General features: G+C 58.3%; 1 protein-coding gene across 1 annotated transcript in view; it reads right to left on the bottom strand.

The window, feature by feature from the left end:
* The window catches only part of HSPG2 (heparan sulfate proteoglycan 2), an 81,397-nt gene that overhangs the window by 19,739 nt on the left and 36,024 nt on the right, over window positions 1-25,634 (bottom strand). Inside the window, exons 30-64 of the mRNA XM_047082383.1 lie at window positions 25,465-25,583; window positions 24,727-24,838; window positions 24,441-24,554; window positions 24,230-24,357; window positions 23,791-23,877; window positions 23,294-23,343; window positions 22,876-22,970; window positions 22,442-22,582; window positions 21,812-22,003; window positions 16,491-16,583; window positions 16,071-16,151; window positions 15,633-15,863; window positions 13,360-13,473; window positions 12,674-12,801; window positions 12,462-12,548; window positions 11,419-11,477; window positions 11,065-11,232; window positions 10,803-10,913; window positions 8,787-8,887; window positions 8,502-8,682; window positions 6,563-6,688; window positions 6,270-6,422; window positions 6,047-6,189; window positions 5,594-5,729; window positions 5,359-5,507; window positions 4,962-5,112; window positions 4,070-4,239; window positions 3,839-3,986; window positions 3,274-3,425; window positions 2,959-3,094; window positions 2,711-2,862; window positions 1,686-1,821; window positions 1,391-1,542; window positions 818-956; window positions 577-728 (exon numbers count right to left, since the gene is read on the bottom strand). Coding sequence (XP_046938339.1) covers window positions 577-728; window positions 818-956; window positions 1,391-1,542; window positions 1,686-1,821; window positions 2,711-2,862; window positions 2,959-3,094; window positions 3,274-3,425; window positions 3,839-3,986; window positions 4,070-4,239; window positions 4,962-5,112; window positions 5,359-5,507; window positions 5,594-5,729; window positions 6,047-6,189; window positions 6,270-6,422; window positions 6,563-6,688; window positions 8,502-8,682; window positions 8,787-8,887; window positions 10,803-10,913; window positions 11,065-11,232; window positions 11,419-11,477; window positions 12,462-12,548; window positions 12,674-12,801; window positions 13,360-13,473; window positions 15,633-15,863; window positions 16,071-16,151; window positions 16,491-16,583; window positions 21,812-22,003; window positions 22,442-22,582; window positions 22,876-22,970; window positions 23,294-23,343; window positions 23,791-23,877; window positions 24,230-24,357; window positions 24,441-24,554; window positions 24,727-24,838; window positions 25,465-25,583 — 4,587 coding nt within the window. The remainder of the gene's footprint in view (window positions 1-576; window positions 729-817; window positions 957-1,390; window positions 1,543-1,685; window positions 1,822-2,710; window positions 2,863-2,958; window positions 3,095-3,273; window positions 3,426-3,838; window positions 3,987-4,069; window positions 4,240-4,961; window positions 5,113-5,358; window positions 5,508-5,593; window positions 5,730-6,046; window positions 6,190-6,269; window positions 6,423-6,562; window positions 6,689-8,501; window positions 8,683-8,786; window positions 8,888-10,802; window positions 10,914-11,064; window positions 11,233-11,418; window positions 11,478-12,461; window positions 12,549-12,673; window positions 12,802-13,359; window positions 13,474-15,632; window positions 15,864-16,070; window positions 16,152-16,490; window positions 16,584-21,811; window positions 22,004-22,441; window positions 22,583-22,875; window positions 22,971-23,293; window positions 23,344-23,790; window positions 23,878-24,229; window positions 24,358-24,440; window positions 24,555-24,726; window positions 24,839-25,464; window positions 25,584-25,634) is intronic.

Genomic DNA, 25,634 nt, shown 5'->3' with positions numbered 1-25,634 from the left:
TGTCTCCGGGGCCGCTGCCCTGGACTCCAGGAGCCTCCCTGCCTCGTCTGGGCTGGCCTCCCCCTGGACGTCCTTCAGAACTCCCTCAGCAGCCTTCCTGAGGCTCTAGGCTGGGGTGGACAGTGCCTCTGGCCTTGGACTGTTCTCACCTGTCACCTGTGCCAAAAGACTGCTGAGGCCATTCCTGGTGAGTCCCCAGTGCCCTGCTGTGGCTTCTATGACACTGCTGTCACAGGGCATGTCCACCCCATTCACTAGCCTGTGAGCCCCCTGAGGGCAGGCATCTGCCTCATTCCACTTGGAATCCTTGGTGCCAGGTACAGACTTGGCCCGGAGCTATTCTCAGGGGCGTTTAGTGAGTGAGTAAATCATAGAATGTTCTATTGAAATATGGGATCCAACTGAGGTCAGTGAGATCTATGTATTTTGTCGGCATTGGTCCAGGGCCCATCCAGTGAGAACACTCCGTGTTTGCTGAATGACTGAATGAGCACAGAAAAGGTGTTGAGAATCCCTCCTGAATCCTATCAGCGCCAGTGTGCCCAGTTTTTGCACCACCACCCAATGCCTCCATACCTGGTGCCGGCTGGGTAGGCTACCTCCACGCTTATACCAGGTGATGGTGTGCGGGGCTTGGCTGGCCACCAGGCAGTTGAGGTCCAGGACACGTCCATTGGCCAGGGAGGCTGAGGAGGACTCGATGCGGACGGGGTATACCACGCCCTGGGCTGGGAGGGTGAGACAGGAGGCAGGGTGTGGGAGCCGCTGAGGTTGGAGTGGCTCCCCCACTGTTTGTTAGGACCCTTGAGACACTCACGGTGGGAGGGGCCAAGGCGCTGCTGGATAGTGACAAGGACTGAGGCTTCTTGGGTGCCCGAGCTGCTGACCACACGGCATATGTACTCCCCAGAGTCGGCTGGGGTCACCTGGGGCAGCCGCAGCCTCGAGCCATGCACCTGGAAGGGCCAGGAGGAAGGCAGGCTCAGGGTCAGGCTGTGGGGCTCACAGCCAGGCTCCTGTTCCCTTCCCTGGCGCCCCTCCCAGGCCAGTGCAGCCAACTGGACTTGAGAGAAGCTCTTTCTGGAAAAACCACCATTTATGACCCTTCAATTCCCCTGCCCCAGCGTCAGGACTGGGTCCAATGAGAAGAAGAGAGCAGCCAACATTTGTCAATGTGCTATGGGGCAGGTGAGGTAGGCAGTGTGAGTCCGTTTGACAGAGGAGGAAACTAAAGATCAAGGAAGTCAGACGACTGGCCTAAAGTCACACAGCAGGCAAAGTGGCAGAACAGTGTCTAAACTCAGATATGCCTAAAGTCAAAGCCTGTATACTTTCTTCTTCTGTAGTCATGAGGGGCTTTCAGGCTCCCCCTTAGCTCCCCTCCTCCTACCTGGTGCCGAGCGGGGAGGCTGCCCCCTCGCTTGTGCCACGTGATCTGGGCATGGGACTGCCCAGCAACCAGGCAGTTCAGATCCAAGGTCTGCCCTTCAGCCACATGGGAGGAGGATGACTCGATCCGGACTGGGGGAGTGACCCCCAGCGCTGGGGACAGAAGGCAGAGGGTCAATCCCTGGCTAAGAGGGGAGGTGAGGTGGATGTGAGTGAAGGTGGGGGGTCTCATGGGATCCTGCCAGTGTCTCCCGCGGCTGGGCCCCTAGCCCTGCCCTACCCCCAGTGCTGCTTACCAGGTACAGAGCCTGCAGGCTCAATGGTCACCAGGACAGAGGCTTCCAGGGGCACTGAGCCACCCACCACGCGGCACACATACTCGCCCGAGTCAACTGGGGACACCTGGTGTAGTCTCAGCAGTGAGCCGTGGGTCTGGCCGGAATGGAGGTGAGCTCAGTGGGGGCTCTCATGGGACCCTTGCACCTATAACCTGCCCCCCTGCCTCACTCTCTGACCTCTGAGTCCTGGCCATCAGCTTTGTCCTGCTTAGGGGAGGCCTCGTCCCAAGGGTAGAGGGTGGTCAGGAGAAGCCATGGTGAACTGAGCAAACCCTGATACCACCTTCCATCAAGTCTAAGACACATTTTTTTTTTTTTTTTTTAAGTAGGCATCACACCCGGCATGGGGCCCAACGTGGGGCTTGAACTCACAACCCTGAGATCAAGACCTGAGCTGATATCAAGTCAGATGCTTAACTGACTGAGCCACCCAGGTGCCCTAACACACTTTTTAATGTCTCTGAAATCAAGACACATTCTACAGTCAATAACTTTACAATGATAAAGGGCAGCTTTTTGTCCTTAGACGTACAAAAACTAATATTGCATCTTGCAATCGATAGCATCCTAAAATCTATAAAATACAGTAATATTAATCATCGCTAACGGTACTATGGTAACAACAGCTCGGCAATTTCTGTGTGCCAGCTCTCTGAGCACTTTGCACATATGCTAATTCACTTCATCCTTAAGACAGTTCTGTAGGATAGATACCATTTTACAGATGTTGAAGCTATGGCACAGAGAGTTTAAGTAACTTGCCCAAGGTCATAGGCTAGTAAGTGGGGGAAGCAGCATTCACACCTAGGCTGGCCAGTCCTAGAGTCTGGGCCCTAATCATTGTACTATCTATCCACCTGCGCAATGGGGTCCAAGGCTTCCCCTGTCTCCAAGGAGACTTCAGCCCTCCCCATCCTTGACCTCCACCACCCAGGGCCTCCCTCCTGTCTCCTTCTTGGCCTGTCCATCTTCCAGGCCTGTACCTGGTGCCGGGCAGGGAGGCTGCCCCCACGCTTATGCCACGTGACCTGGGCGTGGGCCTGCCCAGGCACTATGCAGTTCAGATCCAGGGTCTGCCCTTCAGCCACGTGGGAGGAGGAGGACTCGATGCGGATGGGCTGGGTGCTGCCCGGAGCTGGGGGACAGGAGGGTCACCAGTCACTCAGTTCGCTAGGGCTGCCCCTGCCCAGCCCCGTCTTCCATCCCGGCCCAACCCGGTGGTGTCACTCACGGTAGGCAAAGTTGGCCCCCTGGGTCCTGGTTACGGTGACTGTGATAGAGGCCTCCATACCATTGCTGGCCCGGCAAACGTACTCGCCTGCGTCGGCTGGCGAGGCCTGGAAGATGTACAGGCGGGAGCCGCGGACCTGGGCAGCCAGGGCAGGGGTGTGAGAGCGAGGCTTCCCACAGCCTAGCAGACGCCCACCTGCTCTGCTCCTCTGAGCTGGGAACTGCCAGCCGCCCAGCTCAGGGGCCAAGACCCCCCTCAACCTACTGCCCAGAGCTCGGCCTGGCCAGCCCCTCCCACCTTTCTGCCCCTGTGTACCTGGTGCCGGGCGGGGAGGCTGCCCCCACGCTTGTACCACGTGACCTGGGCATGGGCCTGCCCTGCCACCACACAGCTCAGATCCAGGGTCTGCCCCTCGGCCACTGTGGGGGATGTGGACTCGATCCTGACAGGGGGGACAGGTCCTGGGGCTGTGGGGAACGAAGCAAAGGTAGCAGACGATCCCCGGCAGAGAGGGCAAGAACGGTCCACCTCAGAGCCACACAGGCCTGGTCTTCTGAGGCCAGGCTCCTATGTTTGGGGGTTGCTGGCCTGGGTTTGGTTCACCTTGAGTGGAGGGCCAGGGCAGGGGCCAAGCCTTGCGGAAGGGAGCAAGGAAGTGGGGGAGAAGGGGGTAGTTGAGGCTGGGAGAGAGGAGGAAGAGGCTGGAGCAGAAACACGAGGCACTGTGTGGCCAGAGAAAAGTGAGGAAGATGGGGTCTTCCAGCACCAGCGCGGGCCTTCTCCCCCCACCCTCCCAATGGCAGCAGGAGCCGCTAGGACCTCAGCACCTTGGAAGGCCCTCAGCCCCTTCCGCTTGCCCTGCCCTTGGGCAGTTACTCACCAGGGATGGAGCCCGGAGGGGAGCCGGAGGCCTTGATGTCGACCAGGACGGAGGCCTCCAGGGGCCCAGAGCCAAGGACCACGCGGCATATGTACTCGCCCGAGTCGGCTGGAGACACCTGGTGCAGCCGCAGCAGCGAGCCATGGGTCTGAATGCAAACGGGAGGGTTGGCAGGGGGCCAGAGGGGCCCCATCTACCCCTCCAGAAGGCTGGTCCCGAGGACGGCTGTACCTGGTGCCGGGCGGGGAGGCTGCCCCCACGCCTGTGCCATGTGACCTGCGCGTGGGCCTGCCCGGGCACCACGCAGTTCAGGTCCAGGGTCTGTCCTTCGGCCACGTGAGAGGAGGAGGACTCGATGCGGATGAGCTGGGTGCTGCCCGGAGCTGGGGCTCCTCCAGGAGCTGGCACAGAGGAACTGGTAAGGGGCCGGGGCTCCCGAGCCCCAGTCCTGCAGCCCTGGGGCAGAGCACCCAGGGACATGACCAGGGCCTGGCTTGGGAGGGCAGATGGGAGGCCTTTCTAAGGCTGGGACCATGCTTTTCTACCTCAGCATGGTCAGTCAGGCCCCTCCTTCTGTCACCCTCACCTCCAACTTTGGACTCGAGGCCCATTTGCCCACCCATGACTTCCTGATTAGGATAAGCTGCTATGGCCTACAGGCAACCAGAGCCCTTCAGTGCCCAGGCCAGGCCGAGGGACGCAGACAACAATGTTACAAGTCTCTCCTGGAGAGTGTTTGTCATCTGCTCACGCCACAGGGTAGTGGTCTTGTCCCCCTTCCACAGATGAGAAAACTGAGTCCCTAAAATGTGGAATAAATAACCAGTTCAAAGCTGATAAGGGGTAGAGGCATGATTTGAACCCAGGTCGGCCTGACTCCCGACTCAGTGTTTAATCCTGACTCTGCTGTTTCCTGACGAAATCTGAAACAGTATCCTCGTCGTAGGGTCCCAGGTAAGCCAGATCAACCTTATCCCCACCCTTAGTCCCCTCACATCCCCAAAGCCCCCCTAGAGCACCCCCTCTTGTCTGGTTGTCATGGAAGAGTCCACCGGCACCTTCCCTGGGATCAGTGGGGAGATCCTAGGGCTTGGCCTCTGCCCGGGCCCACTTGGCTCCTCACCTGGGGTGTAGCCAGGGCCTGGGTGGGTGTTGTGGAAGACAGAGACGACGATGGAGGCCTCTTTGGGGCCTGACTCGTTCTCCACTCGGCAGACGTACTCTCCAGAATCAGCTGGAGAAACCCGGGGAAGCCGTAACCGGGAGCCATGCACCTGGGACAGGTTGGGACGCAGGTGTGTGAGGGTAAGGAGGGGCTGCGGTCACCACTTCCTCTGAGCCTTAGTGAGTCACTCATCAGGCTCTCACTGGCTCCGCTCTGGGCTGCCCCATGACAGAAGCTGGCCAGGGGGAGAAATAAGGGCTGGCCGTCGCTCGTGGAGGGCGTCCGGGCCGTGTGAAGCCTCTGCCTAGGAGGATCACTCCCAGGTCCCTCACCGCAGGCTCCAGGGCCCTCATACCTGACTGTGGGGAGGCAGGCTGCCCCCTCGCTTGTACCACGTGATGGAGGTGTGGGCCAGGCCGGCCACCACACAGTTGAGGTCCAGCGTCTGGCCTTCAGTCACCGAAGGCGACGAGGACTCGATCCTGACTGGCGGGGAGCTGGCACCTGGGGGGTACCAGCGGCGGGCTGAGTAGGCCTCGGGGAGCCCTGGCTTGCCCTCCCCGCTCCTTTAGTCCCCAGAGGCCCCGCACCTGGAAGGACAACCACTTGGATCCGGGCCTGCGCGGTGCCCGCGGGGCTGCTGGCCACGCAGAGGTAGAAGCCGGCGTCGGCAGCCGTGATGGCCGGGATGAGCAGCGTGGCGATGTCTGTGCGCTCGGACCGGGCCTGCCGCACGGTGGGAAGGGTCAGCCGCCCGAGGGGGCGAGGCAGCCTGGCAAGGGCTAGCCAGCGAGGATGGGGGAAGGGGGCAGAAAGGGTAGTTGGACACGAGGGAGGGCAGAGCCAGGCGCTGGCTAAGCAAGAGGCCAACAGCCGCTACCTGCCCGGGTGCGCCGAACAGGACGTCTGAGCAGGCCGCCGTTTTGGAAGTGAAGGAAACCGGAAGGGGGAGAAGACTTGGTAGGAAGGGGAGACGGGAAAGGAAGGCGGTAGGTGCCGTGACCCTGTTGAGCCTGCGGGCCGGCCCAGACAGAGTTCCTCACCTGTGGGGGGAGGCTGCCCCCTTCCTTCCTCCAGGTGATGGTGGCGCTGGGCACCCCCGCGGCCCTGCAGTACAGCCTGACGGTGCGACCTTCGTGTACCTGAGTCCTCTCTGGGCTCACCTGGACCCTGGGCCCGCTGCCCCCTGCACACAGAGGCCTGTGAGGACATCTCTCTGGACTGCCCGCGGGCTCCCAAGCTCCACCCTCAGCCGTGTCCCCTCACCATGCACGTGGAGCACGGCCCTGGCCACGTGCTGCCCGGCACTGTTAAGGGCACGACACAGGTACTGGGCTTGATCCGAGGGCTCGACGGCTGGCAGGCGCAGGATGCCGCCGTGGATCTGTGCCTTCTGAGGGAGCTGGCCGCCAGGGCCCCCTGACGGAAAGGGGTGGCATCAGCACCCACCGGGCACCGCCAGGCCCTGTGGGTGGTAGGTCCCACAGCCTGGAGTCCCACCCCTGGCCCCCCACATCCAGGGGAGGGAGGCCCTGCCGTCAGTCCTGCCACGGCTTCACCTGTCCACTCGAGGGTGGGCACGGGGTTCCCGGTGGCACTGCAGCGGAACTCGGCCAGCTGTCCGGGCTGCACGGTGAGCTGCGGCGGATGGATGGAGACCACGGGGGCTGACGGGGTGCCTGAGGCTGACAGGGGAGGAAGAAGCGGTATGTGGTCAGGGTGAGGAGCGCCCCCTTGTTGTTGGTCCCTGTTCTACTCCAGCCCCTCATGGCCGTGTGTTCCCAGAGGCCGGAGGGAGCTTTTAAAATTTTTTTTTTTTCAACGTTTATTTATTTTTGGGACAGAGAGAGACAGAGCATGAACGGGGGAGGGGCAGAGAGAGAGGGAGACACAGAATCGGAAACAGGCTCCAGACTCTGAGCCTGACACGGGGCTCGAACTCACGGACCGTGAGATCGTGACCTGAGCTGAAGTCGGACGCTTAACCGACTGCGCCACCCAGGCGCCCCGTGGAGGGAGCTTTTAAAATGTCCCCGGGTGCCAGGGGCGTCTGGGTGGCTCGGATTGTTAAGCGTCTAACTTTGGCTCTGGTCACGATCTCACGGTTCGTGAGTTCGAGCCCCGTGTCGGGCTCTTGCTGACGGCACGGAGCCTGGAGCCTGCGTCCGATTCTGTCTCCCTCTCTCCCTGCCCCTCCCCCATTCACACTCTGTTTCTCTCTCTCTCAAAAATAAACAGACATTAAAAAAAATACTTTTAAAAATGTCCATGGTTCTTGATACTTCCCCATTTAAGGCCTGTTGGTGGCTCCCCAGGGCTTTTCGAATAAAATCCGAACTCCTTGCTGTGCTGTGATCCACCTCTGCCCACAGCTTCACGTTCTTTTTTTTTTTTTTTTTAAAGTTTATTTATTTTTGAGACAGAGAGAGACAGAGCATGAACAGGGGAGGGGCAGAGAGAGAGGGAGACACAGAATCCGAAACAGGCTCCAGGCTCCGAGCTGTCAGCACAGAGCCCGACGCGGGGCTCGAACTCACGGACCGCGAGATCGTGACCTGAGCCGAAGTCGGCCGTTTAACCGACTGAGCCACCCAGGCGCCCCAACAGCTTCACGTTCTTTACCTACCCCCTTCCCACAGCTCCAGCCACGCTAACCCTGCCGATCCTCAAACACGTCAACATGCACCTGCTGCAGGGCCTTTGCACGTTTGGTTCCTTTGCCGAGAACACTCTCTGCCAGCTCTTCAAGTGGCTGAACACATCCTCTTCCTTCCGCTTTCAGCCCAGACGTCACCTCCTCACGGAGGCCCTCCCTGACCACGCCATGGAAAGTAGCCACCCTTCACCTACCTCACTGTCTGTTCCTATCCTGGCCCTCATCACCGTGTGAAATTCCGTTGTTTGTTCATTTGTTCCCATGCTTATATATTTTTTATTTTATTTTAACTTGTTTTATTTTTTATTTTTTTAAATTTACATCCGAGTTAGTTAGCATATAGTGCAACAATGATTTCAGGAGTAGATTCCTTAATGCCCCTTCCCCATTTACCGCATCCCTCCTCCCATAACCCCTCCAGCAACCCTCTGTTTGTTCTCTATATTTAAAAGTCTCTTCTGTTTTGTCCCCCTCCCTGTTTTTACATTATTTTTGTCTCCCTTCCCTTATGTTCATCTGTTTTGTCTCTCAAAGTCCTCCTATGAGTGAAGTCCTATGATTTTTGTCTTTCTCTGACTAATTTCACTTAGCACGATACCCTCCAGTTCCAGCCACGTAGGTGCAAATGGTGTCCCCATGCTTATTGTCTCCCTATTAGAACACGTGGTGCAGGAGGGCAGAGCCCCTGTTTGTCCTCCCCCCCATCTCTTCAGAATCTAGTCAGGCCCAGGCACACAAACTGTTCACAAACTGTCAGCTGAATGAAGAAATGGTCGCCAGTCCCGGTGGGCATGGGGGAAGGCCGTGGGTGGGGGGGCCAGGTGTGGAAGTGAATGGTGTACCTTGCACGTGCAGTGTGGCTGTGCCCTGGTCCATGGCGAACATGTTGGAGCCTGTGCAGACGTAGGTGCCCGCGTCGCTCGGCTGTACGTTGCGAATGGTCAGGATGCCGTTGAAATCCATGGCTCGGGCTGGCAGTTTCCCATTGTGCAGGCGGGTCCAAACCAGGGTGTAAGCGGGAGACTGCAGGCGGGGTAAGGAGGGTAGGATGGCGGTCAGAGGCGAACTTCAGAGACACTAGAAGCCAGAGCCGCCCTCCCCTGATGTCCACGCACGGCTCTGCCTACCTTGCTCTTGGCTGTGCAGATGAAGGTGACATCAGCCCCGGGGCGCACGCTCTGGCTCCGCTGCTCCTCCACGGTCACCGTGATGGGCTTGCTTGGAGCCTCTGTGGTGACAGGAGGCACCCCCTGAGCCAGGTGCTGGCCAGGCCCCGTCTCCTGTGGCCACTTTCTCTCTCTCTCCATCGTCCTGTCTGGGTGTCACTTCCTTCCCAGGCTAGCTCAGATTCCACTGCGTGCCCTGGTGCCTCCCTCCCTCACGCTGGCTCAACCCCACGGCTTCTTCCCACTGGGACCGAGAGCCACAGGCTGCAATCAAAGAGCATCACGCTGCCACGAGTCCACCTGGCGTCGATTCATGGTCACAGACCACGAAATCGCCCTTAACACTTTGCACTTCACTCCACTGGGCTTCTCTGTCTGGTTTGGGTTTCCAGACTCCCCAACAATTTCACACCTCCCAGCCTCTCCACCCACCCGCACCCCACTTCCGTTTCCACAGCCGAGGGCTTCAGCTCACGCTTGCTGAAGAAATCGAGACTACCAGTCAGGACTTTGCCCATCTTCCCAAATCCACCCACCTGCCCTCCCTCCTTCCTGGTCCCACAGGACGAGACCCTTCCCCCCCAACCCATCACCGCAGCCCTGCCCTGCCCTGCCCCACCCCTCCCAAGGACTTCCTCCCAGGGCCATGCATTATCTTGCTACATCAGTCCCTCCTCTCCCTCTGCACGGATCATTCTACTCCACAGACAAATGTGTTCTAGAATTTTCTACCTTCAAAAACACCCCCTTGACCTTATACTCCCCCCAGCTATTGCTACATGTATTGGCCTTCCTTCAGAGCCAAGACTCTTTTATTTATTTATTTTAAGGAGGCTCCGCATCCAACGTGGGGCTCGAACTCATGACCCTGAGATTAAGAGTCACGTGCTCTACCAGCTGAGCCAGGCAGCCACCCTAGAGCCAAGACTTTTGAAAGAGCTGTCTGTCCTTGCTGTCTACGCCTGGCCTTCCCCTCCATTCTTTGCCTCTCTCCAGTCTGGCTTCTACCCCTTCTCTCCACTGTATGGCTCTCATCAAAGATGATGACCTCCACGGGTCCCTTCTCTGCCCGTATCTGACTGCCCCGGGGCATGTGGTGAGGCCAACCGCTCCTTTCAGGAAGCCCCCTCCCCACATGACCCCCAACACACCTGCTCTCCCGCTCTCCTCCTATCTCAATGGCTGTCCCCACTTAGTCCCTCGTGCTGTCTTCCCTCTTCACCTTGACATGTTCAAGCGGGAGCTACAGACTCGTGATGCCCCCTGACCTGTGTGTAGCAGGTGCTGTGGGTGCCCCGCCTGCATCCCCTTCCGCTGTCACTTCAGAGCCTGCCTGCCTGACTTCTGCCAGCCGCCGCATTTCTGTGCCTGAGGTCCTTCTCAGGCCACCGGGGACTGCCGTGCCTGCCCCCGAGGTGGTATATAACGCAGGGGCCCTGGTGATCCTAGAGCACAGGCCTCAATCAACTGGCCCTGGGATGGGGGACTCCGAGGTGCACATTTTACTCTGGAGTTTCCCAGAATTTCTTTGGCTGCGGTGAACAACTGTCCCCGGTGGGAATATGCTCGGTAACACGCCCTCTATGGGATGTCTTCTCTTTCCTGCCTCACTTCACTTCCTACAGAAACTGCTGGCATGAAAATCCTCATCCCAGACTCAGCTTCAGGGGTGGGGGTTCCCAAGGAAAACACCCGCCTGCTGAGCCTACTCATCTCGGTAAATGGCGCCTCATTTGCCTGCCTGCTGGGGTCCAGACCCGTGGGCATTATTTTAGCTTTTCTTTCTCTCTCAGTGACCACAATCAAGTCCTGCCAATTTTGCCTCTAAAACTAGCCTTGACCCCACTATCTCTCCATCTCCGTGGCCAGCACCCCCGTGCCCCACCACCCTCTCCAGCGGAGGGACGTGCCCACTGCCTGTGTCCACAGTCCAGCCCGGCACAGACGGGCTGGGGGCGGAGTGGAGCAGGGACTCACCGGTGACCAGCAGCTCTGCCCGGCTGGTATTGGCGCGATGGAGATTACGACAGGTGCAGATGTAGACGCCAGCATCTGATGGCTGGACGCTAGGGAAGTGGAGCTCAGAGCCTGGTGGGAAGTGGACAGGAGCTCATCAGCGCAGATGCACCCCGTCTCCCACCCGGCCCTGCGTGTAAGGACAGGATCGCAGCAAACAGGCCTGTGATTCCCCTCCCTCTGGGGTGGCTCATGGGGCTGAGGGGCCCGGGGTCATGGGTACCTTGATGTCGCTGCTGGGTGCTGCTAGGCAAGGGACGCCCATCCTCACGAGACCAGTAAAAGTAGTGGGGTGGGCTCCCACTGACCTGGCACCACAGGGAGTGGGAGCCACCTTGGGGTACTATGGTCCGAGCCGGATGCACCTGGACCACCAGTGGGGCTGCATCTGCTGGAGGAAGGACAGGAGAGGCCATTCAGGCAGGAGCTCCCAGCATGCAGCACTGTCTCAGGTATCTCTGTCTTCCCAAACCCTGGTGTGCCCCATCCTCAGCCCTGCCCCCCGGATGTAGTGACTCTCAGACTCCCGAAGCTCACTGCCTTCTCCATCACCCTGACCCGCCACGATCCCACTTACCTTGGGGCAGGCACCGGCCCCCCCGCACATTGGGGTTACCCACGTAGCCTGGGGCACATCTGTAAGGAGGAACAGACCAGCTCTGTCAGGCCCCAGGCCCCAGGGGACTCGGTGCCTCATGGTGGACTTGCGGAGCCAGAAGTCCGGCGGGGGGTGGGCTCAGTGCGGGGTGAGGAGGCTCACAACTCTGGAAGGACTTTGGAGACCAAAGAGGCCTCAACACGGCCTCACTGAGCTAAGAACGGCGATGTTAGCAGATTGGACAACGGGGGTAATAAGGTCTTTAGTCTCCAGGGAAACGTTCATTCAACAAGCATTTATTAAGCAACTACTACGCTAGCTTGTGGAATCGGGACAGTGAGCATGGTGCAGCTCTCGCCCTTACAGACCTGGCTTGTCGGGAAACCAACGAGGAACTATGTAAACGACAGAGACGCACATGAGGGGCACTAACCCAGGCCTGAGAGTCAAGAAGCTCCCCAGAGGACCGCACTACTGGCTTGTTACATTCCCTTGGAGCGGACTGTACTCCAGAGAACTCACCACCCTTCATAATTATGTGTTTGTATGATTACTTGCTGCCCCGTCTCCCATGACAGGTGGTAGAGTCCCTAAGGGCTGAGACTGAATCTGTTTCGTTCACCCCTTTATCTCCAACACCTTGGCGCACTACATGGCACACAGTGGGTGCTCAAGAAAAACATGCTGAATGAGCGAATGAAGCTGAGCTTTGAAGGCTAAACAGGAGTCAGCGAGAAAGGGGAGGTTTGAGGGTGAAGAATGTTCCATGTAGAGGGAACAGCGTGTGCAAAGACCAGAACGTCAAGAAGTCAAGAGGTTAGGCCCAGCTATGGTAGATTTGGGTGTTGAAAGGGGAATGAGCTTGGGCTTGGCCCAAGGGCAACGGGGAATCTTGGAAGGGTTTTGGGCAGGGGAAAGATGTGATCCTGGCAGAGACCTTTCTGAGCAACACCCCCCCAGGACTCTCACCTAGGAGTCTACCATATGCCCCCTTCCTCCCCCCATCCTATTTGCAAACTTACTGCTCACAGTACTGGCCAGTGTAGCCGGGTTCACAGGCTGTGCATCGGTACCCGCCAGCTCCCAGGCTCTCACAGGTGCGGGAGAACCTGGGATGGGGGAGGCAGAGGTCAGGCCGGGGGACGCCCACCCTCCACCCGGTGCCCTCCACTTCTGCGGTGCCCTCCACTCCCAAGTGGGAGTTCTTCCTTGGGCCCTGAACGGGGACACCCACATGTTCTCCGGGTTGGTCAGTGGGCAGGCGCAGGGCTGGCAGTCCTCAGGTGTCCCGGCAGTAGCATCTCCATAATAGCCAGGGGCACACAGCTCACAGAATTCCCCAGCGGCGTTGTGCTGGCAGTGCTGTGGGGCACAAGGATGTCAGCCACCCGCCATTTGGCAAAATCTACCCCAAACTGTACAGTTTTGTAATCGCTTGAGCTGGAAATTCTGTATCTGTGAGCCTATCTTAAATAATTGTAGAAGGGGCGTCTGGGTGGCTCCGTTGGGTAAGCATCCGACTCTTGATTTCGGCTCAGGTCATGATCTCATGATTTGTAGGTTCGAGACCTGAATGGGGCTCTGAGCTGGCTGTATGGAGTCTGCTGGGATTCTCTCTCTCCCTCGCTCTCTCTGTTCCTCCCCCACTGGCGTGCGCTCGCTCTCTCTCTCTCTCTCTCTCCAAATCAATAAACTTAATAAAAAGAGAAGGATGTTATTCTACCATTCTGGCCATCCCACAATGCCTACAGTGCCCACTGCTGGTTCAGGCACTTTGTCCCACAATCCGTGCCCTGCCACCTTGCCCCTGGACCTAGGCCCACCTTACCAAACCCACCCCTCCCTGCCTCCCAGGCAGCCCCGGTGCCCCACCCAGGCCCGGAGAAATTGACCCCTGACCCTGCCCTGTTTGCGTCTTACCGAGCAGGCCCCGGTCTCCGGGTGGCACAGGTCTGAGTGGCCGTTGCATTCACACAGCTCACAGTGGCCGAGGTAGAGTCCACTGCCAGTGCGTGTATAGCCTGGGGCACAGTCCTGGGGAGGGAGGAGGGCTGGTTTCTATCTCTAAAGTGGTCCCATCTGGAGCCAATAGACCAGAACCTTCTCTCTCCAGCCTCTCTCCACAATCTAGACTCCCATTGGCTCTTGGTTGGGAAATCCCAGGCCCGGCCCTCCTCCCCAGCATCCTCTCTTGGAACGTTCCTCCCTGTCTTTGTGCTCAGTTTCTCAACACTGTGGAAGCTGGGACAGTGTCTGTCCCCATCCTGCCTGGCATCTCCAGCCACTCTGAATTTACTGAAATCATAGTTCACCCTTAATGGAGGAGAACGCTTCTCCATTTCCCATTTTCGTTCCTGAAAATTCTTCTGGTAGGGTCTCTATTGAAAAACTGAACTAGACGGAAAAACAAGGTTCAGGAGACCCAGATTTGGAATGAGCCCTTGGAGATCTTTACAACTACCTCACAGTCACTAAATAAAGTGAAAGAGGCAGGCATCTCACACACAATCGAGGATGTTTTTACACATTCTGAGTGAGTAATCATGGGTTTGGAAAACAAAGAGTTTCTATTCACTACCCCTCCTTTGAAACTTCTCCAGGCCCCTCCCGCCCCCCAACCATTTCAAAGGGATGTTTACAAATCTGTTTTGCTTCACTGCAGAAAGTGCGCACACAGGATTATTCTGCCCTCCCCAGGGCTTCTCCTTCAAAATGTGTTATTAAATTTGATAACTTCAAAGGAGGTGAAGTTCATATGTTTGGATTTGAAAGTCTGTGGCCATAGCAAAGGTGCACGGATGTAAAATTGCGGAGATGTGCACTTTGCACAGGGGAGTTCCTGCATCTGGGCGCTGGCTGTTCCCACACTTGACCTCCCTGCCGCCCACCTGGCATTGCAGCTCTGCCCCCTCCCCTTCCTTCATCCTCGCCCTTCCTCAGTTCCAAGTTCACTCGTCCAGTGTTGACTGGCGGCCTGCCAATGTGTCTGGAAACTCAGTGGTGGGCAGTCAGCTCAGGCGCTGCCCTCAGGGAGTTCACGGTCTCCAGCCAAACCCTCCGGATGCTCTTGGGTTCTCTGCAACAGCCAGCCCTCTGTTCCACCCCCAGTGCCCTCCCTGTAAATAGGGGTCCCTGTCTCTCCCCGACCTGTCTCATTCACCAGGGCAGAGAGGACTTTTCCCTTCACGGCTTGGCATTCCCTACTGAGCGGAACCTCATTCCAGGCCTAAGGAAGTAGCCTCTGCCCCCTCAGCTTTCCGGGGTGACCCTTCTGCATCATGGACTATTTCCCCATACAGTCCTCCTTGTGAGATGCCCAGAATCCTACCCTGCTCCGCACTGTTTACCTCTCCGAGGCATTTCTATGTTCTACTTTGGCCCAGAAAAATACGTGTATCTGTATTGCCTCCCTGTCTTTAGGGGGCACCCTGGGAGCACAAGCTGGGTCTTAGTCTTGGGAGACCATAGTTGTATCCCCTTGGGAAAGCCACTCAGCCTTCAGAGCCTCTATTTAAAAAAATCTGTTAGGGGTGCCTGGGTGGCTCAGTCGGTTAAGCCTCCAACTTCGACTTTGGCTCAGGTTATGATCTCACAGTTCATGAGTTCGAGCCCCACATCAGGCTCTGTGCTGACAGCTCAGAGCCTGGAACCTGCTTCGGATTTTTATCTCCCTCTCTCTCTGCCCCTCCCCTGCTCACACTTAGTGTCTCTCTCTCTCTCAAAAGTAAATAAATATTTTTTAAAAATCTGTTAAGAGGGGATAATTACACATCTTTCACGGGTGTTAGGAAGAATAAATCAGATACTGCATAGTACATTAAAGTTATGGCAGGGGCAACTGGGTAGCTCAGTTGGGAGTGCGACTCCTGATTTTGGCTCAGGTCACGATCTCACGGTTCATGAGTTCAAATCTGTGTAGGGCTCCAGGCCAGCAGTGTGGAGTCTGCTTGGGATTCTTTCTTTCCCTTTCTCTCTGACCCTCCCCCACGCGCTCTCTCTCTCTCTCTCTCTCTCTCTCTCTCTCTCTCTCAAAATAAACTTAAAAAAAAAAAAAAGAAAGTTGCTATTCAGATGCAAGAAAGGCTTTTAAAAAATTAAAGTTATGGCAGTAATGACAGGCCACGGACATGGCAGTTGACCAGCTTGCTGACCAGCTGTACCAGAGCAGATGTGTCTAGGCTGGCCACACTCACCTGGCATGACAAGCCAACATAGCCTGGGGGACAGCGGCATTCCTCCACCTCCATGGCCCGGGGTCCCTCTGAGGGCCCAGGCTGGGCGACCTCCAGGCTGACGGAGCTGATGCTGGCTGCCCGTGGCATCGAGGAGAACGTGGCCCGGACCAGGAGCTCATCCAGGTCGGCCAGCGCCATCAGGAGGTGCTCGCGGGTGGCCGGCTGCCCATCAGGCCGGCGCCAGAATTCCTGGGTGGGGGGACAACAGCAAGTGTGGGTGAGGGGTGTGAGGCCCCGTGTGCTAGTCCTGCAGCACCGCTACCCCATCCCCTGGCCTCCAGGCACTGGCCGAGGACTGTGAGGTGAGGATGGGGGATGGGCAGGGGAAGCACCGTCGAGGCCAGGCTCCAGAGCAGGGTGGGCAGTGGGGGAGGGTCAGACACAGTGTGATCTCACCTCTCGGAAAATGATCTCGAAGCTCTTCCTCTCTGGGCCCTGCGGCGCTGGCTGCGAGGCCACCAGCATGATGTTGTTGCCCTGGAGAGACACGGGCAGGATTGGGAGGGGAATCAAGGGGCCCTCAGGGACAGAGGAGTCCTCCACCAGTCCCGGCCTCTCCGTGACACCAGCCTCCAGTCTCTGATTGCCCAAGCTCATGTGCCCAAAGGAATCAGGTCCACGCTCACTGCCTCTTTCTCAGCAGCTGGGCCTCTGCCTGGCTAGTGTCTAACCTGACTGGGTGGGGGGCCATGGGCCTCGGGCCCCCAGCTCGTGCCAGGCCAGCTGAGCCCTGGGCCGACAGGACAAGGACACCGAGGGTGGCTGCTGGTTTCCACCCTCCCCTTCTGCCCGCCCAGCTGGAAGCCACGTGCTCACCGTGATCTGGACGTCAGGGTCAGAGAGCGGACTGCCATGCGCCCCTGCCGTGTAGGAGAGGGTATATCGCAGCTTCCCGCCATAGGCCGCCACCTGCAAAGAGGCAAGCCCTGCAGTCACAGCCCGACTCTGCCTTCCTCCACGGTGCGTGTGACCCTACCGGTGAGTGGGCGGAGCTTCTCAAGGCTTTTCTGTACCTGCGCTGTCCCCTCCGTTCAACCGGAGGCCAGTGCACTTGGCCCCTGGTTGCCAAGGAGACAGGCACCTGTCAGTTCTTTGCTGTCTTGGACCTGCCGGTGGTGACCCTGAGCAGCCTTGACAGCTCAGCAAACAAGCTTCAAGTCCCTTTCCCTTTGGAGAAATGTCCCAAAAAGTACGAGCTTGCCCCAGAAGGTTTACAAGTTCCCGGCCGTGGGGGTAGGGCTGAGGGTGCGCCTTCAGAGGCCTTGTCCCTTGGGCAGGTGGTTTTTGTCTGCTTAGAATCCATTTCCCTGGTTTTTTGCAAACTACGGCCCTGGTTTCCTTTAAAGGAAACTATGTCTTACGTGCGGGCCAGGTGGTTTGAGGACAGACGTGAACCAGGTCTGGCCAATGTGCATTTTCCACCATTCTCTTCCACTCTGTCGGGGATGGACACGTAAACCTGGCACTTCTGCTCCTTCCACGAACAGAGATACCCCCTTTACTAGTCAGATTGGAAGCCGGAGAATGATGCCAATGGAGATAAAAGTCCTAATGAGCCCCTGAACCCAGCCATGCCTGACACCAGCTTCCTCGGACTTTGTAGTTGTAGGAGCTGGCTGTACTTGGGTTTTCCATCGCTCACAACTGAGAGAGTCCTTAGGCTTCCTGCTGGGGGCTTTCACGTGGGCAGCCAAGGCCCCAGCTCTGTCCCAGGACTTTCCTTTCTCTCCTCTGCCACCACAGCAGATGTTCGGATCAATACCACACCGCATCAGGCCTAGCCCATCTCTTCATTTTTGTGTTCATTCAGTTGGTGAGCACTTACTCAATGCCTACTGACTACATGCTGGAATTGAGCTATACTGTCCTGAGGATGTTTTCCACAAGCTCAGGGTGAGGGAAGGAACTCTAAGGCATAACTGGATAACCATGAAACAACTTAGTTTCCTGCTTGCTTTGGATGCCAGCAGGTTCATCACTGCTTCCAGACCAAGCTGCAGGCGTGTGCAGCAGGGTGGCTCAGGGAGTCTGCTCAGGGAGCAGACTCTGCAGTCTAAGACTGGAGTTCAAGTCCAACTGTACTGGCGGGACAGCCCTGGACAAGGCACCTAACCTGAGTCTTACTTTCCTCTTACGGAAATAGCAATAAAAATAATATGTACCTTGAAGGGTAGCACAAAGATTAAGTAACAAAGGCTCTGTAAAATACTGCCCTGAGCAGAGTGTCCCCAGAGTGCACGGCCTCCTTGCCTGCCAGCTCCTCACACACCTGGCTGTGCTCTCGGCTTCGGCAGATCTTTCTTATCCCCATTCCCCCCAGATCATGCCAATTCCGTCCCAGCTGCCTCTCTGAATGCTATTTCATGGCAGTTATGCATATTCTTAAGAGGCATTCTAAATAGTTTTTGGAACAAGACGGAGCTGACGTCAATCCTAACACTAATGCCAACGGTGATGATGACGTTGATGATGCTGGCGATGACAGGAACGACCAGGGCCAGGGTCGTCCTCTGCCCAGATACAACGCAGCAGCACACAGGAAGTGCTAAAATAATGCTTCCTGAAGGAACGAATGCAGAGCCAAGAGCTAGGTGAGTGAGCTGGATATGGGGTAAAGCCTCCTGGGTGAGACGGGTCCCCGCCAGGGCCTGTGGCCACTGATGGGACACCAGGCAAGTCCCTTCCCCTCTCCGGGCCTCGATCTACCTACCCATCTGTGTCATAAAGGACTTTGAAAAAGGGCTCTCGAATATTTTAGGATTTGATGACACCCTGTTAAACCCCAGCTCCTTGTTACCTTGTTCCCCAGGAAGGCTTGGGGCAGCTGCCAATAATAGAGGCTCCCAGGAAGTAGAGAGAAGCCTTCGTAGGAGAGAGAGAACTAGGACAGAAGGACAGGCGATGAGAGCTGCTGGGGGGTCGGGGGTGGGGGATCCAGAGCACAGCTACAGTCCCAGCGGGGACACATCTGCACGCATGCACACGCACACACACACGCAAACCCTGGAGGGAAGGCTGGGGTGGGGGCTGTGGAGGGATAGAAGCCCCTAGCCCAAAGCTCAAGTCCTAGCCCTGCTCTTGGGACAACTTGTGCCCCATCCCTGGATCCAAAATACCAAGCCAGCCTTTCTACTTAGAGACACATACAGGGGGTGCCTGCGTGGCTCAGTCGGTTAGGCATCTGACTGACTCTTGATCTCGGCTTAGGCCGTGATCCCATGATTTATGGGACCCCAACTGTGTCTCCTCACGTCTGGTGTGTGCCTCTTGGGGACCCCACGACGACTTATGCAGCACACCAGAAAACATTTTGAAGTTTAGTAGGTATTTTAACATGTATTGGAAAACGTATTACCAGCGCAAATGAGCTGCTGTGTGATAGACTTAAAGGGAACTTTGAGGGGCGCCTGGCTGGCTCAGTCGGCGGAGCGGGCAACTCTTGATCTCGGGCTTGTGGGTTCGAGCCCCACGTTGGGTGTAAAGATTACTTAAAAACGTCTAAAAATAATAACAAAATCAAGGGAAATTTGAAGTAAATCATAGCCCAGGTAGTGTGCAGAAATGGCAGAATTTGCGAAGTTGGTTCACAAACAGCTAAGGTCTGGAAAACATGGTGGTGGTGGGGTCTCTTGGCAGGTGCCTCGGCACATACCTGAGAGCCTGCTGAGGAAGGCGCAGAAGCTGAAGAGGAGGAGGAAGAAGCGGGGGAGGAGGAGGAGGAGGAGGAGGAGGAGGGGGAGGAGGAGGAGGAAGGGAGAGCTGCTTGTAGGGCAGCTGCAGGCTGGGGATGGGGCAAGAGCCCCGGGGCAGGGGGATGGGGGTGGGCAGCAAAGCTGGAAAGGAGCTGCCAGATCTCGGCATCCATCCGCCTCTGGGCCTCATCCACCTGGGGGACCGGGAGAGGGAGGACAGAGGAAAGGAGCAGAGAGGGACAGAAAAGACGCCGTGAGGCTCTGCCTCCCATCAGGCGGCAAGAGGCCCCACGAGCCACCTACTTCTGTGCTATCTGTTCACAAGTGCCTGACCTTCTGGCCCTCACACCTGATGTCCTCTTGCTCCTCATGACCCTGGTGGGGCGATCCTGGGATGGGCCCAGATGACTATGGGCAGAAGCCCATACAGAAGACACCTCTCTGTCGAGCTCAGGTCCCCGGGGCACTTGTGGTAGGGGAGGCCGTTCCTTGGGCCTCACTTACCATGCATGCCCATGGTGCCAGCCCAAGCCATTGATGGCTCTGGAATGTTTCCCATGGGCAACACTGGAGTGGACTGGGTGTTAGGCTGGGGCCTAGCTTGGGGGAAAATGGCCCAGGAAGGCCAGGGCCTCAGCTCAAGGCTCTTGCCTGAACTATATTCTCTGCTCTGCATGGGGCCCCAGATACAGCCTGTCCCAGCCAAGTGCTGAGTTACCTCCGATAGCCGCTGTGCCCGGCCCCTGCCCTCTGGGGGCCCCATGGTCCTCTCAGCTGTCACAGCTGCCCGCAACTGCTCCTCTGAGAGGGACGTGCGGTTCTGATGGGTGGAGGGCAGAGCCCAGCTCAGACCTCCCAGGGCCCCAGCATTGGAGCCCTGGGGAGTGTCCTCTCCCCGTGGATATGGTGGCCAGAAAGGCCCACGCTGACTGGGGAGGAAGATGCATACTCCGCCCTCCAGGCTGGCACCCGGGGGTTAGCGCCAGGCTGCTGAAGGGGCATACGCACACAGAGGGTTAGTGGAGGTTGCTCGGAAGGCAGTGCTAGGGTAACCCGGTGGGCTGGGTATAGTCATGTGGTTTAGCATCGAGTTAGTTTCCCTGCCACCTCGGCCACCATTCTGGCCACAGACAGCAGGCAGCAGAACCAGACCACAGAGCGGATGGGGCACAGGTCGTCCCAGCTCCAATTCCTGGTACTGCAGGGCGGGGCCATCGGGCACCTGCCGGGGTTCATGCGGACCACATTTCCTCGGGCACTGGGCATTTCCCCATGCGGGACTGACGGCATCGGAAAACACCACGGCTGTGTCACATCCATTTCACACCACTCAGATCACGGGCCTACCTGGTGAGCCCGGCGCATCCGTGCAAAATACGCCTCCCTCTGTGGGGCGCCGGGAAACGCCAAAAGAGGGAGTAGAGAGAGAAGTCTGAGAACTGCGGGCCAGGGCAGTAGGGAGGAAGACAGGGAAGCCAGGAGTGGAAGAAGCGGAACCCAGAGAAGGGGGAAGGGACCGGAAGGTCAGCCTTGGGAGGAGCCTGGGATACTTGGGTCTGTCCAAGCAAGAAGGACATGGCAGCTTGGGCACTCCCCCTTCTGTGTCCCTGACCTCCCTGAGATCCTGCGTGAGGGGACACATCTGCTCGCTCACTGACCTCAGCCAGCAGGGGACTCCCGTACCAAGACCATCTTTCCTTGGGTGTCATTAGATGGCACTGACTCCTCGAGGAACACGTCTGGGCAGGCTGCTCTGTAGTCCGCCCCTAAGACCCTGCACCCCACGCCACCACCATCAGCATGACCGTCACCACCCCAGCAAACCATGGCTCATCTCTGACCAGTGTAGGATTCGAGGGAAGCCTCTGACCCGGGGCTGAATGCCAGCACTGCCACCTTCTGGGTGTCACCTCTGTTCCCTCGAAGGAAATGGGGCAGTACTGGCGATTTATGACACATACAAGTGCTTGGAACAGTGCCCAGCACGGCGCGAGCTCCGTAAACGTGACTTACAATCAGAGTTAGTCTCATGCCTGACACCGAGCACAGAGCACCGCACAGATGAGGGAACTCTGAATAAGCAAAGGGATGACACTGAAACTGTCACATCTGTCCTTGAGTTTCTAGAGCCTCGCCTAGGACCTATTTGTTGCATGAAAGCTGAAAACCACTAACAGGAGAGTGCTTATGTGCCAGGCACGACTTCTCATCCTGCCAGCCAGCCTGGGGCTGAAGTTTATCAAAAGGCAGTCATCTGGGAAATGGCAGAACTGGGCTCAGGCCGAGGCCTATCTGACCCCAAAGGCTGCACGCTTAACCGCGGAGCGGCTGACGCCTGCCCTGAGGCCACCTTGTGTCTGAGCCCCACTGGCCCCAGGGCTCCGCAGGGGCTGGCTCAGAACCGGTGACTAGGGAGGGCCTGCCAGCCGTCCCTGCACATCACACCTTGTCTCCCTGGTACGCCTCCGGCAGCTGCCAGTAGAAGGACTCATGGCCAAGCTGGGCGAAGTTGCCGAAAGAGAGTTGGGCACCCTCAGGCACGGGCTCCACGGTGAAGCCTCCTGTCAGGCGGCTGTTCCGTTGCGGGTTCACCAGGGCAAAGCCTTGGAAGTCCCCAGGGGCAAAGCGGGTGGAGATCTGGCAGCAGAAAGAAGACGGGATGTCAGCTTGGGCGGGGGCTGGGCGAGGGGGAGGGGGCAGGGGCAGGCACCTCGGTTGGGGAGGGGTGTGGGTAGGCATTTGGGTGGGTTATGGGGGGGTTTCTGAGAGCAGGACTAGGACAGAAGCAGCGGCGGGGGTGGGGGGAGCGGGAAGGACACTTGGGAAAGGAAAGGGGTGCTGGGCTCAGTGCTGGCACAGGCGATAACGGGGCCACGGGGAGGGTGTTAGGGTAGGGGCGAGTGTTAGGGTAGGGGCGAGTGTTAGGGTAGGGGCGAGGGTTGCTCGCACCTGTGCTTCTATGGGCAATAACCAGGGCACGGGGGTGGGTGTCCTCACAGGCAGAGGGGACGCCGCCGGGCTGGGTTCCTGACTTGCCCCAGTGATGACTCAGAGGGGCTGTGCCCGGGCACTTACCAGGTGGCGGCTGTAGGAGGAGCTGGCACACTGCTGGGTGACACCCATGCAGAAGCAAGGCACGCAGCCGTCGGGGTTGCTGGCGCTCAGGTAGAAGTGGTGGGGCCGGCAGTGACTGCAGGTGAGGCCTTCCACCTGGGCCTGGGAGGACAGATGGAAGGGAGGGTGTGGGGAGACTGGGGGGGGGGGGTCTTGTACTCCTAGCCACTTCTGGCAGTCCCGGGGAAGATCCCACAGCCCCCATGCCGAGGCCCGGCTCCCATCGGGTGCTGCCTGATTTCCCACCAGGCTCTGGGCAGCGGGGCAGGGGCGGTCCCTCAGGGGAAGGGTGGTGGGGGCTCGGGGACAGCCCCCAGGGTACAGTGAGAGGGAATGCCAGGCAACAAGTACGGCCGTGATGTCGGGCCTCACAGAGAGCAGGGGTCGGGACTGACCTTGCAATAGCACTGGCCAGCAGCGTCACACTGGCTACCGATGCTGCCCTTGGGGTCACAGCCACAGCCGATCGGCTCTGGCAGTTGGCCGTCTCCTGAGATGGAGGGAAGCCGCGGCTGGAGGCCCAAACCCGCCTCCACGCGCCCTCACTTCCCACCCTCTGGCCACGTCACTCACCACCAAGAGAGGGAGAGAGTGTTAATTTCTGAACACCCACCCTATGTAGGCATCATAGGCATTGATACCAGCCCTCTGGAGTGGGTGGGCTTTTTACTATGCCCATTTTACAGATCAAGAAGCTGAGGCTCAGAAAAAGTCACTTGCCGCAAGTCGAAGGAGAACGAAGGTTCTGTCCTAGCTCCACCCCTGGGGGAGACAGGGTAGCCCGACCCCAAAGGCCTCCCCAACCCTACTCACTTTGGCACGGCTGGCCCTGGCTGGGGTTGCCATAGTAACCTGGGGCACACCTAGGGAGAAAGCATTAGAGGAAGGGAGGGCAGAACCACAGAATCCTGGAGAGCCTGCTGTGAGCCCAGGACTGTGCCGGGGGCCCTGTGTCGGACTCAGAGTGGAACCAGACCTCATGGTGTTGGAAGGAATCAGCCTAACTCACCCATTTTACAGACAGGGAAACAGGTGGGACAAGAAGAGCAGGGACATGCCCTAGGCCACAGAGCCAGTGAGTGAGCATCATCAGGCCTTGAACCCAGGACCTTTAGCAAGAACGAGGGGCTTTCTGGGAAGTCGCTGGCCTGGCTGGGGTAGGGGGTGCTGGCGGTTGGAGGTGAACTGCAGGCCTAGATCACACAGGGAGGAGAGCTGGTGGTCTCCTGGGGGCCTGTGCGAGGGGACAGCGGGAGGCTTCTGGGGCAGCCCTCCTGCACCGTCCCCCTCCTGCCCACCACCCGCCTCACCTCTCACAGTGACGCCCGCTGTGGCCTGGGGAGCACGCATCACAGGTGGGGTGGCCGTCCGTGTCCAGAAAGCAAGTATGGGTAGCCCTGACGGTGTGGGGGGCAAACAGTTAGGTCAGCAGCCCTTCCTTGAGGACCAGGGCAGCAGGGAGAGGAAGAGTGGGCGTGTGAACCATGTGCCAGGCACCGCGCTAAGGGTTCTCAGCCACCTCTCACACGAGTGGTCAAGGTGGGGTGTATCATTGTATTATCCCCATCTCACAGACAGGGAAGCTGAGGCCCAGAGAGGGAAACGTAGCTTATACAAAGTGACACACCGAGGAAGCGGCAAGGCCAGGATCTAACCGCTGCCTCTCAGGAGGGCCCGGGAGGAAGGGAGTCCGGAAGGGGGCAATGGGCATTTCAGGAAAGGGCAGGTACAGGCAGGAAATGGACGCACTGGCCACCAGCGGGGGCTCCATAGCATGGGCACGGCTGGCAGTCCTGTGGCGTCCCCCGCTGGGCGTCCCCATAGTATCCTGGTTGGCACCGCTCGCACTGAGGGCCCTCCGTGTGGTGTTGGCAGCCCTGGAGAGGCAAAGCGTGGGCTGAGGCTGAGCCCCTGGAGGCCGCAGACCCCTGGGGTAGGTAGGAAGGAGGGCGGGACTCACCTGGCAGGCACCTGTTTCGGGCTCACAGATCTCCGAGTGGCCGTGGCAGCTGCAACGTTCACAGGTGCCCAGGTAGAGTCCGCTGGGCATGCGTGTGTAGCCCGTGTCACAGTCCTGGGGGCAAGAAGACGGCAGTGGGAGGGGAGTCCTTGGCACCACCCATTCAGGGCAGCGCCCACTGAGTGTGGTGGGGCTGGGGGGGGGGGGCCTGGGGAGGAAGGGAGAGCTAAAGGAGGAGGAGCCAGGAAGCACCAAGGAGGACAAGGAGGTAGAGCCTGGCGCTCACCTGGCAGGATGGGCCGCGGTACCCGGGTGGGCAGGTACACTGTTCTACTTCCAGCGCGGGGTCCTGGCCGGTGTCCTCAGGCACAGCCACGTCCATGCTGATACCAGAGACCCTGGAAATGACAAGACCCGCTATAAATGAGCACACATTCTGTGCCAGGCATGCCCGGAGTCCCGAGTGGGATCATGTCGATTACAACCCTCCCAACAGCCCTGCTGCTGATGTTGTTGGGGCCCCGTCTGGATCCCCAGCTGGGTGTCCATTCCCCAGCTGGTGCAAGAGCTGTGGCGGATGGCTTCTACCTGCAACCTTCTCCAGAGAATGAGCCTTCTTTTCCTGGATCGAACATACCACCCTGCTCCCCCAGGGTGACCAATGACAGGTGGACCCAGGGTACAAAAGCCCCTTTGCCTCAAAGCAGAATGGCTCTGCAGAGCTCCCGGCGGGGTGAGGCTGAGGCTAGTTTTCATCTGAAACCACTTCCTGGCCTGGCCACTTCCTTTCCTTCGTCTGTCTGCCGTCCCCTCTGCCTCCCTCCCAGGTTTTCACTGTGAATCGTGAATCTCCAATCTCCATCTCAGGTTTGGCTTCTAAGGAATCCAACCTGAGAACAAGCCCCATGAGAGAGTCGCTGTTATAATTTCCATTTTACAGATGGGGAAACTGAGGCACAAAAGGCCACCCAGCCTGTATGTGGTAGAGCTGGCCCCTCTGTCCTCCAGCCCTGGCCCCACACACCTGCTCTCAGCTGGCCGCTGGCTGAAGGACGCCTGGATCAGGAGGGTGTCGATGCCCGCCAGGGCCATCAGCAGGTGTTCCCGTGTGGCCGGCTGCCCATCAGGCCGTTGCCATGCTTGCTGCCAAGGAAAGGACACGTGTGCTGCAAGCCCTGACATCTCGGGGTATCG

This window comes from Lynx rufus, unplaced genomic scaffold (assembly GCF_022079265.1).
Source record: "Lynx rufus isolate CCGP_SWC_20201006 ecotype Redwood Valley unplaced genomic scaffold, mLynRuf1.p SCAF_2, whole genome shotgun sequence".
NCBI lineage: Eukaryota > Metazoa > Chordata > Mammalia > Carnivora > Felidae > Lynx > Lynx rufus.
This window is presented reverse-complemented; position numbering and strand designations above follow the sequence as displayed.